The 13213-nt window shown below is 34.0% G+C and overlaps 1 protein-coding gene across 1 annotated transcript in view; it reads right to left on the bottom strand.

Annotated features, from left to right (window-relative positions):
* Positions 1-12780, bottom strand: part of LOC147066898 (phenoloxidase-activating factor 2-like) — a 30062-nt gene extending 17282 nt beyond the window's left edge. Inside the window, exons 1-2 of the mRNA XM_085954762.1 lie at positions 12770-12780; positions 2585-2827 (exon numbers count right to left, since the gene is read on the bottom strand). Of these exons, the coding sequence (XP_085810888.1) occupies positions 2585-2827; positions 12770-12780 (254 nt within the window). The remainder of the gene's footprint in view (positions 1-2584; positions 2828-12769) is intronic.
* Positions 12781-13213: the final 433 nt, after the last annotated feature.

Genomic DNA, 13213 nt, shown 5'->3' with positions numbered 1-13213 from the left:
CGATTTTTTATTAAAATACTTGCTGTTAATGCATATATACTTACCAAATAATTTGAAGCCATAGTTCGTCCGAGACTTGGCAAGACGGAGTGTGTATTACAAGGTGACAGGACAGGCTCGAGTGAGTTATTTTGTTACATCGCGATAGCCTTTTATTGAACCCGTCACGATGAAAAATGCTTATACTCACTATCTCAGGCATTTGGTGAGAAAATACATTTATAATAAATATCGCTCAGGTAAACAAAGTGCTTACTAAGTACGGTCTTTCGAATGTGTGAAAAATGTATACAAATAAATTACACGTAGGTAGGTATTAAACAATAATTAAATGAATAACATTAATTTGAAAGCGATTCGTTGTATTGTAAATAGATGGCCGTATAGTATGTACCTACTGAGCTCAAATTCATGTCAAAATAAAACATTTACAAAATATGTAATAAAAAACTACCTTAATACACGGGAAAGACAGAAGAAAATAGGCAACTAAGTTAGTTAGAAATACAATCATATCGTATATATTCATATAAATTCTGGTATGTGTTTGTAAGTGCTAAGTCGTACATATTAAATATCTGATAAAAATGACGGCGCTCAATGAAATAATCAAATAAAATCGGAATATTACTGTCTGCAATGGTCCACGAACAACCCCTTTTATCTTAATGCTATACGGCCATCTATTTTCGGTAAAACATCTCAAGGTGAACTGTGCTATGGCGAAATGTAATATGTACAATTTACATGTAACCCATACGATGAGATACGAAGGGTAGGTACACATCAAAAACAGACTCATCCCATTTTTTTCATTTATGAGATTTAAATGCCAATTTGTTCAACAGAGGAAGTGCTCAAGAATGGTACATTAAAACCACCAAAATCAATTTCATTGCTTCATAAATGAAGGGAGAAGAAAGTGTTATCAAGGCAAAAATCAGTTCATTGTTTATAATATACTGCACAAAAACGTAAGATATGTTTTTATTCCTTTTTTCACTTGTATTATATGTATGAAATGTATGTCTATGTATGAAACCTATTTTCCAACTAATAACGTTTATATTATTCTTTTTACTCTCCTGCACAATTACCATTTTGTCGATGAGCCTGTTTTTGCTCAGTTTTGTTTCAGTCAGTAACAGGGAACTCAGAAATGTCAGTAACCACTAACGTAAAGCTACACTCAAAGATTTAGAATCTTATTCCCGACGGACAAGCGTGTACACAGAAAAACGATATGGGGAAGTCAGTTTCGAAAAAAATTCATAATAATTTATTATAGATTTTTTTAAGGCGGCGAGAGAGGGCGGGGTCGAAAATCCAGAAGGCGCCACTGAGGGAATTTACGCCGCCTACTACTTATAACTTCTCGTAACCTCAACTGCCGACATTCTTACTTATCCAGGTACATTACTCATACTCAGGCACTCGGCTATTTGAGTCAAGCGATTAACAGCTATAGCTACGCGTGCTCAACTATGAGTTATTACGACTTATCGCATCGACAAATAAATGGTTATACAATACGTGTTGCCAATATATATACGTATGTTTATCTGTGTAGCGGGTAACCTAGCGGTCATAATTTATTAGAATCAATAGTGTCCGTTTGTGTCGTCCGCGCTGTTTTCTTTTTTTTTTCCATACCGGTTCATATTATTAAAGCAAATATTGGAAGCCCAAGATGGTTTCACACAATGCTTGACTACATGGTGACAGGGCTCTAGCCTGGGGGCCCGGCGTGGCGGGTCGATCTGATAAATGAGATAAACACACATCACAAATTTTCAATAATGGGGGAAAAGTCGTCTGCGGTGCTATTTTATTCATAGAGTCTTAACATTTTAAAATGTCTTGTTGTGTGTCGATATTCGACAACTCCATAATTCAAATGGATTTATTCAATACAAAAAAATCGCTAAAATTACACCGAATACCCTTAATTTTACCTGAAACAACATTTAGAAAACGATTCTGTAAAAAGTCCCACTGCCTTTAACACTAGCGATGGGTAGGTGGGCCCGCTTCAAGATGTGGGGGCCATGCTTGAGTGCCACGTGTCTGCCATTCTATTTGCAATCCCAAATGTGCTTGACGATTTTTTGCGATAATCTCAAAATGGCAGAATATGGAAGTTTACGACTTTGAAACAGCCTCAAATTATTGGTAAGTATAATATTATATTATTAGTAGTGTTTATGATTTTTATCATCTGAATTTATTTCGATAATTTATTCAACTTTCTTTAAAATTCTGAGCCAATTTTTGAAATAAAGCGCAAAAATTATAAAAAATAAGGGAAAGGGGGGGTGGGTTACATATTTTGAGATTTTTACCTCCCCCCCCCCCCCCCCCTGGCGTCATGCAGTGAGAGTGGCGTGGAGTTAACCTGTCGAGAAGGCTGTTCAACAACCAAATTATCCGGGTCACGTCACGATCCTCGTGAAGATGAAAAAGAAGTAATATTTTCTAGATTTTTAGTTCCTGGGAGGGGGGGAAGGTTCCGGAATAATAATATGGAGAGAACATTGATGATGACATGTTATAATTATTACGATAATAAAGACTATATACTTACCTTGGTTCCGGAATACCGGCCACCCAAGGAAACTCTACGCCATCGTTTCTCCTGTCAATCTGTGATGGTTCTACACCATTTGATTTCATCTGCCCGCAGCCTCTCCTCTTCCAACGTGTCCCACTATTGGTCGCCCTCTTCGACAAGGCTTTGCTGGGTAGCTGGTCCTCAGATGTTATTGAATCAGCAGGGCAGCATAACTCATCATAATTCTCGCACGGTCTCTTATACTCTTCTGCGACCCTTGAAAAAAATAGCATTGAAAGTTTTAGCTAATCTCGAGTAAAGATGTTGAAGATAACTTTCTAATATTATGCCTTCGTAGTTTATTGGCTTCGGGTTCGATCCCGGAAAGGTCACTTTTTTGTGACACAAAATGTGATTTTCTGAAAGCCTGGGTGTTTATGTAATTATTGTTTCACTTCTGATATTTGGATTTTCACTTCTGACATTTTCTGATCATTGGAATGCATGGTCTGAAAATGAAAGTATATGAAAGTCAATGTGAAAATGGTTGCTAAGGCTAATGATATATTATTTCGTGTTTAGCAAGATTCACACTTGTGGTCTTACATTTAGATAAACTCCGTCTTGCGCGGAGAATATTTGTTCTGTATTTATCAATAGTTATAATCAGGGCTTCAAACCGGAACTAAACTGAAAACCTGAAAAACCGTTACTTTTTTCGGAACGAAAACCGAAACCGAACCGATCTACATATTTTACTTAAACCGTAATGAAAACCGAAACGAAATTAAATAACGGTTCGAAGCCCTGGTTATAAAAGTACAAACGTTCTGGATTTATCATGTGTTATAATAATTGTAATCGAGCTACCCTGAACCCTAGAAATCTGAAACCATCTTAATTATTTTGAAACCAGAACATTTGTTATGAACCCCTAATCCCTTAAAAATGTAACGGTCGGCGGTCCTAGAGGTTTCAACCAGTAGGTCTTTAGTTTCTACAGATTATGTAAATTATGATTATTCTTTTATTAATTTAAAAAAAAACTGTTATTATAAAAAGGAATGATTTTTTATATTTGTGTGCCTATTTTCAAATAGAGTTTTGATGCAGTCGCAACAAAGCCCGAATCTATATAAATAAAAATACGATGTACGATATTCCAATAAACGTACATTTCTAAATCGTAAGTTTATTTACTAACATAAAAATAAAAAAATCTCTTTTATGTTTTAAGATACGAATTGGTTCATTAAAAATGAAAATTAACAATGAAATATATCAATAAATTGAAGTTTTCAAATTCACTCGCGGAATCATTACGATCATAATTCGAGAGATTGCGTTTATCAAAAATTGTTCTTTTTGGATAAAAGATACACAGATTGTTTTCTCTTATTTTTCTAATTCCATGTTTTTAGTATTCGGAATCAAGGGCTTCTTTCCGGTTCCACAATATGACGTAAAGAGTTTTCATCGTTTGACTCCGGTTTGGTTTCCAGCACCCTCTTATTGCTCCCTTTATTGTAAAAATTTTAAATCTTCGCCCTCGGGACAACGCCACGATATTCCTCGATATATTATTCTATCTACATTGGTGGAGTTTGAATACTTACAACAACCCATCTGTATCTTCCGCGGAGCATAGAAAGTATGGTGTACATACACCCGGCATACCTCTTCGGGTTTCGCAATCTATGGAAAAACACACCAATCATTAATATTGTAATGGAATTAAATACCTATATTTCGCTTGAAAAACATTATCTGCCCAAATATTCAATAGATGTACATGTTAACTATTATAAGCTTTTTGATTTGTCCGTCCAATGTAGTTATATAAAAATATGAACACACATCGAACACTCTGGGTCATAAGATTCTAGATATAAAAACTATAAGTACTTATTTTAAATAAGTGTTGAGTTACCCAATTCATATGAAGACCCAACATTGTGGGTAAAACAAGGAGGCCATGCCGACCATGGGCATATTTAAAAATTTAAAAATGGATAGCCACCTTGACTATTTTCCTGATCAATTGTTATTAATAATTCATATAAATAACTCAATGCAGTATGTTGTAAATTTTACCTTGTTTTTCTGGCTGAGGTTTGACAGTACCAATGACAGATGACACTTCATTGGCCACAACGAGGAACAATAATATTTTGCCCATGCAATGTACAAACCCCTTAGCTCTCATGTTTCTGAAAAAATGTATATTCAGTACTACCTACTAAACAAAAATTAAATAAATAATTGAACTATAGTCAGAAAACAAAAAAAATGGCGACAACAGGAAGTCGCTGTAGTTGCACATAGAAGACTTCTTAGTGACGTATCTGTCGTGGCGGCAACGCGCGCATGACAGGCGTTCTTAAATAATGTAGAGGCTCACTTTTAGCCGGCTCGCACATCACAACTCGCCTTGTGTGCCTGACGGCCATAAATCAAAACTTCCCAGACCGCCGCCGAATGTTGCATGCTACAACCTTGCACACCTGCCTAGCGGCAAACGTCAAACGCAAAAAAGGATAAGTCTCTCGTCTGCCATTTTTATTGTGTTGATTGTATGAACAAACGTCAAACACGGTGACCAGCAATGAGCGAGCAATGACAGTGTAGACAGAGACAGAAATGGCCGATTGTGCGGCTGTGCGCATGCGCGGAGTCGACATTTTTCGAAATCGACATGCAGGCTGTAGCAAATGCAATTCGTCGCATGCAGGAGCGTCGCAGCGTCGCAGTTGCATCGGCTAATCTGCGAAGCTCCATTTCATCGCTATAGGATTTGTTTCCCGAATAGACCAAATTGCAATTTTACAGGAGACGAAAAACCAATTTCATTGTCGTATATTTAAATATCAGTAGATGTATCAATCATTCTTTCTACACTGTATGATTGCAACATTATCTAAGAATAGATTCCAAGAATAATATACTGGTATAAATCATTAAATGCACAGAAAATGCGTTTTATTTACAAGTACTCACTGTGGATATTCGGGAAATTTTTAGTGCTCTCTCAGAATAACGGATATTAGGGACAAAACAAGGACGTTCGGGATTTAAGACCGTAGCGTATTGCTGCACGGCCCACGGTTTACTGAGTGGTCAAAAAGTACGCGTCTCAAATGTTATATTTATCTACACGATAATTGTTAATAATTACTTCTACTATTTAAATACTTAATGATCGTAATTACCCAAGTTCGTATGTAATAATAACATGCGGCAATCGCTTTTTCGGTTTTTTTCGGATTAAGTGATAAAATAGTTTTTAAGTAATTAACTATTTTTTTATTGAACGAATAATTAACAAGATTTAAGAATGTACCATTCTAATAATTGAACATACATAATTTTTAAAATCACTTCTGAGAAAATATATTATAACCAATAGAAAATATAATTTTGAAAAAAGTAAGACCCCTGGCAGGAATCGACCCAGCATCTCCAGGGTTTACGCCCCAGTCCACGAATTATCCACTATGCTACGAGGTGACATACTTATGACGACAAACTTTAACTATTGGCCTTTTAATACCTGCTCATCAGCATTCTTCAAAATCAAGCGACTATCGGCGATCGGTTTTTGTTTATTAAATAAAAGTAGGTATCTACTACTTAAATTACTAACCGAGGTCACTGATTTCTCCAATATTTTATGATGGTACTAACTCGTACTTGCTAACAATTTTATATTAATACTTTTTCAAAAAAAAAATCTATGTACCTATATATATCTGTATATTATTATATCTATATATTTCTATAATTAACAATTAAACTTATTACAAACCACCAAATAATATTATATATTTACTATTGTAAGGAATAACAACACAAAATAATAGCATGTATAAATTAATTACCTTTTGGCTGCTAATATTAGCATATTAGTATATAATATTCACCAAATAAATAGTTACTAACATACATATTAAATTAAATTAACTATCAGCGCATTCAAAAATAAATAATAGCATCGCTTTTATTTTCATAGAATCACCTAGATTAAAAGTAAAATAAAGACAAACAATGTTTGATTAATAATAATTTGAAATAATAATTATTTTTACGTCATAGTAGTTGCCGGGTCACACTGTAAAATTCATATAACCGTTGGGATTTTGTGTCATTTATCAAAACAAAATGCAGTTATTAAGGTTAAAATACTCACTTCCATAACCCTACTGTAAGTTCAGGACGAACAAGTGATGTATCAGCTATGAATGATTACTATCACTATTAAAACAATAGTAACTTTAAAAACAATATCAATAAGACGAAATTTGAAAGGACGGCCGAAAAATATGAAAGTGGGCGTGATTGTTTTAGAGCTAGACAGCGTGAATGTGGGAGCGAGATGCACGGCGTCAGCGCGGTTTGATTGGCTAAAAGTCATATTCGGGAAATAAAAACTCAGTCAGAGATCTTTTTCGACCGAAATTAACTTGGATATTCAGGTACGAATAGTTGGACATTCGGGAGCACACCACGGAGTAATTGTTACTTAACATGGCGTATTCGGGTTTTTTTTTTAAATGTCTCTGTTCCTAGATAAAAATATATTGTTTTTATAAATGATGTCGGTAAAGAAATTGAACTGCATTAAAATGTCGATTTCGACAAAAATGGATATTCGGGAAACAAATCCTATAGCGACGATTTGATAACGTTTGAAACTTGGTTTACGATGACGTCACATCGACGAATTCGTCGTAAGACGCATGCGGCGAGTTCTGATGTGCGAGCCCTCTTAGATGCGACTTCTTTTATTCTTCGCAAGAAACCAAAAGTTTACTAATAATAAACAGAATGAGACTTGAATTACAATCCTCCATACAAACCCCATTACAATCTGGCTATACCAATTAATCTACAACCTATGTTACTCACGTCAATATGTTTTTGAAAAAAAGACCATCTCCGACATATTCTCTATAATGAGCACCAACGTTCATGATAATTGTGATGCAGAGGATTGAACAAATACAGTCGTTTCATCGATGACCTTAGTTAGAATATAATGAAAATCAATAACATTCAATGTCGATAGTATCTTAAAATAGTCTAAGCTCTAAGGTACCCAATACAACTTTTATCACTTTCAAGCAACTATGTAAATAACAATAACATCATATTTTAATTGTACCGCTGCAAATATCATGGAGGATTTGACGAGTAGTTTTAAATCTGAAACAATTTCTGCTTTTCTCTACGTTGAATGACACATACTGGTGAAAAACCATATTAATACAATGTTTGCTCAGTGAAATGCTTGCGGTCAGGAAATTACAAAGCACATAAAAACCTATTATTTTAGATATACATACATCTAGTGTACCTACTATATAAATATACACAATAATACACGTACTAAAAAGTAAGTATAAAAAATAAAAAGTAAATGTTTCAAACTAATTTAGAGTTAGTCCCAACTAGGGATTCCAATCCCGGGATCCCGAACTGTTTTCAATACCTATGAATCCCGGGAAACATTGATTTTTTATCATTTTTTATGGAAAATAAAATATAACGGAAAACATACTTTTAATAACATTTATTATAACTACATTAGAAATAAACTGAGTTTGAATTTAGTTTGATTTATTACCCATGTATGCCAATTCATTTTATTTTTTCACATAAATTAATAAAAATGAGAAAGATTAGAAAAAATCAATGCTTCGCACTTTTAAATAAGTGATTCCACCATGATCTCATACTTTTTACGACAGTTTCATATTTGGCTGACTAATTAGATTTATGAAGCGGAAAAGGCCATGAACCATGATTTACTTTACTATTTTAAACCTCGCTAACTTATCATTAAGTATTTACTATCAGAAACGGCAATCTCATATAATATGTAAACACTAAACACAATATTGATTCTATAATATTTTTTAATTGAAAGTCGTTTAGATCTGTAAATAGTTTTAACATAAATTAAAAATTCCACGTACGATATTATATACGATTCAGGTAACATCCGTGAAGCAAATTTGATAAAACGTACGCAATATTAACAATAACGTCTTAAATAGTATAAATTATACTAGATTTATTTTTGACCGATTTTATCAATGTTTTTTGTATAATCTCGGGATCGTCAAATTGTAATCCCGAATTCCCGGGATCAAAATTTTGGCACGGGATTGGATTCCCTAGTCCCAACATCAAAATCTTACATCTTGAAATCTTAATTCGGAGAGTAACATTTTTAGTAATACCTAAATACAATTTAATACATTTTACTCATAATATTCATTTTAAATAATAAATACACTTTTTAAAACATTAACATATATTTTTTTAGTTAAAAAATAGACTTAAAAAACTAAATAAAATGTGCATTTTTGGAAAACAGATATTTATGGTTCGGTGATTATTCCGGACACAGAAAACTCCTGACGCAAAAATTATGGACACAAATATATTATATTCAGATTTTAAAAAAATAGGATTGGATTTTGGCATGTTGAATTTTCTAGAAAAGATCACAAAAGTACCTACTCACCCAATTATTAGTATAATATTAGATTATTTTTAATGAAAATTCCCGCGCAGAGGCATTACGATCACCCAACTGAAATAGCAATCAACTAACAAACCAACATGTGGAATTTAATATAACTTTTGTTATCATTTTGTCCAGCATAATAGCGCATGTACACTCGCAAGGATTTAATGGCACCAATTAATAGTGTGTAAATTCAACTATCGCGATAATAATGCTGTCTCGCACATCTCATTCTTCAGGCTTCAGCGAGACGCATATTTGTCATTCTATAGTGCAGTGTTTCCCAACTTGAGGCGTACGCCCCACCGGGGGGCAATTTGAATGTTTTGAGAGGCTAAGACTTAGGCTTAGACTATAGATACTAGATTTGGTACATTTTTTTTGTTGTAGAAAAACGCATTTTCGAAAATATTTTTTTAATATTGCAACCATGACTTTCCGAGAAAATTACTGTTGCCATTCCCATCATAATATTTAGTTGAATGCGGCGCTTTAGCGCAGTAAATGATTTGTTACTAAATGAAAGAAATTGTTTTGATATCACAAACTGTGGAGATTTAAGATTAAAATAGACCAGACCTTACATAAAAAACTCTTTGCAGCTCACATCAAGCATAAGGATCACGCTAATGTTCTTCCTACTGTACGACAACATCTCCTTGGCTACGTGTTAAAACTGTGAACTAACATACTCCTCCCATTTTTAACCGCACTTCCATTATAAACTAACATGCTCCTCCCATTTAGTCGACAATAGAGCCTTCCTTCACGTAGCCAAGAAGATGTTGCAGAAGAGTAGTATGTTTTACATCTAATATAATATACATAGGTACTTACTTACGAAAATTAAATTAAAAATATTACTGCATCATATATGCATTTTTTTATTTGAAGCAATTCATTTTTTTCAGAATTTTTTAGTTAACTATGAAATTTTGATATGGGGCGGAGGATGCAAGATACGGCATGGAGATTTTTTAAGCGTTGACATGACACAAATAAGGTCGGGAAATACTGCTATAGTGCTATTTGATAGGTTGTAAATATTTGTAAACGTCAAAATAGATACTCCACGCGGTGTAGTTCGTATTTTTTCCGGTAGATTTGGTCACTATCGTTCTAATCCGAAGGCACAGATATCGTACAAATTCCAACTATCGCGTTAAAATTCAGTAGCTTCTGTACTTTATGTCCATAATACGTATTCACGTGCATTTTCTTGTTATGTCCGCGTTTATACGTACTGTCAGCAGTAATTCATGCACGTGTAAACGGGCTATAAATGCTTACGGAAAACGTAACTATAAAGAAACAGAAGAAAAAAAAGAGTTATCAGTAAACCAACATGTTCAAAAAAACTTTGTGTTGAACTGACCAACAAAGTTACTCACACATTAATCTATCTATTATATTATTATTTCTCGAGGTTTTCCTTAAATTAATATCGCGTTGGGTGTATTAATTATTAACACAGGAGATCGCAAAATATTCATTAGCTATTGGTATAATATTTGTTTCGATAAATTAAGAAAATTAGTGAGACACGGGAGATATAGTTTAAAGAGATATCGAGTCCGAACCAGCCCCATTTAGGTGAATGCAATATAACTTTATCTTTTTCGTCAGGACCTCATGACTGAGAATCATCATCCGGATGATTTGGTTGTCGAATACCCTTCCTCTCTTCTCGGCATCCAACGACATGCAAGGCCTTTGTCAGTGGAAGACCCGTGACTCATGGCACTCACGAATTAGTGCAACAATCTGGGGTATCTAATGTTTGCTTTATATTCTGACGTGGCATGTCTAAAAGACAAGGCCGCGCGGACGATACAAGCGAACACTAATTATCCTAATAATTATGAGCGTTAGGTCATGCGCCTTCGACAATCCCCGTCATTATAGCTGCAGGCTAGGTGTACCACATTGGGACAGAAAAATATAAGACTCAAAGGGGTGCCAATGCAGTAGCGAAATGTGGAGGTAGGCCATTACGATCCGCCATTAATAGTTCACGTTATACTATATTAGGTATACGAATTTGTTTTTATTGAACTAAGACTACAATTTGAATTTACAGATGGCGTTGGTTAGTTTTTAAAAATTAATCAAACCCTGCCTAATCCAAACCATACTAGGCGATACGACAAATAATTGTGCACACTTTTTCATTCATACTTATTTGTTTTCGTTGGATTAAGAATATATATCACACATATTGTTGTATTAAATTCATTAACCCTTGCCTAAACCAAACTATAATAGATAAAAAATACTATCATATCTATAAAACATCCAAAGTTATATATGATTTAAGAGTGGGGTGAACAGCTACAAGGTCATTCATAGTTCATTCAGAGAGTAATCTCAGCGTTGAAAGGACGTCATTTTAATTCAGTCTAACCTCAAAAACCTCTAACCATCGGGGATTTATTTTAAGAGATGGAATAATTATTAATTATAATTCTCGGTCGAATCAATAATTATTATTAGTAGTATTATTACCGTCAAACATAACATATACGCGATGTAACGCTGTCGCCCGCCGACGGAATGCAGGGCAGGGCTGTCAAAATAATATCAATCTAATGGTTACGTTTTAAAGAGTTACAATTTTTTAGTTAAAAATAGCATATGGAATAATTACATATTTCCAAGCGTCAAATGGCATACAACATTCTAAAATAATTATTTATTAATTTAAATTTAAAGTAGATAAATTTAATACTATAGATTATATTTAAGGAAAAATCACGTGAATGAAGATAAATAACAAATATTATACAGCTCATTGGATAATAATGGATGACGTATACTGAGTACATATCTTATTCGCTGAACGCAAATTGTCAAGTGGACGCAATTTATACAGATAAGTCAAAGGGTTTTGATCGGGTAGATCATGATATTCTCATAGACAAATTAATTGCAGTAGGTGGATCTATAAATTTTATCAACTTTTTCAAATCTTACTTTTCGCATCGCTGTCAATATGTGAAGTATGCAAGGTGTAGATCTGACGTCTTTCAAACTTATTCAGGTGTTCCCCAAGGATCAAATCTTGGCCCAATTATGTTTCTTATATTCATCAATGACATTGTCAATGTTATAAATGGAATCCAGTTTTTACTCTTTGCAGACGATTTAAAATTATATGCGTCAATTCACAGTGGATTAAATTGTCACATATTACAAAATAATCTCAATTTAATTGATATTTGGGCGAAAAAACATAAACTCGAATTTAATACTGATAAATGTGTGTGTATTAGCTTTTCGAAATCAAGATCTCCAATTATTTTCAACTATAATATGTCAAATAGATTACTGAAGCGTCAATTAGAAGTTAAAGATCTTGGCATATTGTTTGACTCATGTTTATCATTTCGCTCGCACATCACCTCTACGGCATTGCGTGCGAGCAAGCTTCTAGGATTCGTCATGAGACAAGCCAAGTCATTCAAGAATCCAACTATTTTACGTACACTATATGTGTTGTTAGAACGGAGTATTCTTGGGTATGGCTCCATCATCTGGAGTCCTTATGAAGTTTCCTATAAGCTTGTTTTAGAGCGTGTTCAGAAAAAAATTCTTCGTCATCTTTATTTTAAAGTTTATAATTATTTTCCTTTCGACACCTTCTCAAACGAGTCTTTTCCGACTAACTTTCTTCAAGGCATGCTCACCTTTCATTCATTCTCTTGAAGCTCGTATGTCACTTCTGCTCTTAAAGCATTTTTCCCTGCTCTCACGTGGTATCATTTTCAATCCCGACATTCTAGAAAATATAAATTTTTACACACCCGTCAATTACATGCGTGCAGCCATGACCTATTTTAGGTGAAAGCTGTTTCCTCATGTCAGGCTCACCAGGCACCAGTAGCGAGGGCTGTGCGGCTGGTCAATGCACTCCCTAGAGATGTAGATATTTTTGGCGATCCATTATATATTCTATTTTATTGTTTAATTGAATTGTTTTTTTGAATTATTGTTGTTTTTTTTTATTTTATTTCTTTTGTATAAAACTATTTTTGCTTTCTTTTTTTTTCCTCGACCTTGTTTTTTCTGATTTTCTGAACTGATTACTTGTAATTTTTATTCTAAATGTCATGTTGTGAACGTCCTGAGTT

The sequence above is a fragment of the Rhyacophila brunnea genome, unplaced genomic scaffold, assembly GCF_057557595.1.
Source record: "Rhyacophila brunnea isolate RB1 unplaced genomic scaffold, BYU_Rbru_1.0 scaffold_4, whole genome shotgun sequence".
Lineage (NCBI taxonomy): Eukaryota > Metazoa > Arthropoda > Insecta > Trichoptera > Rhyacophilidae > Rhyacophila > Rhyacophila brunnea.
This window is presented reverse-complemented; position numbering and strand designations above follow the sequence as displayed.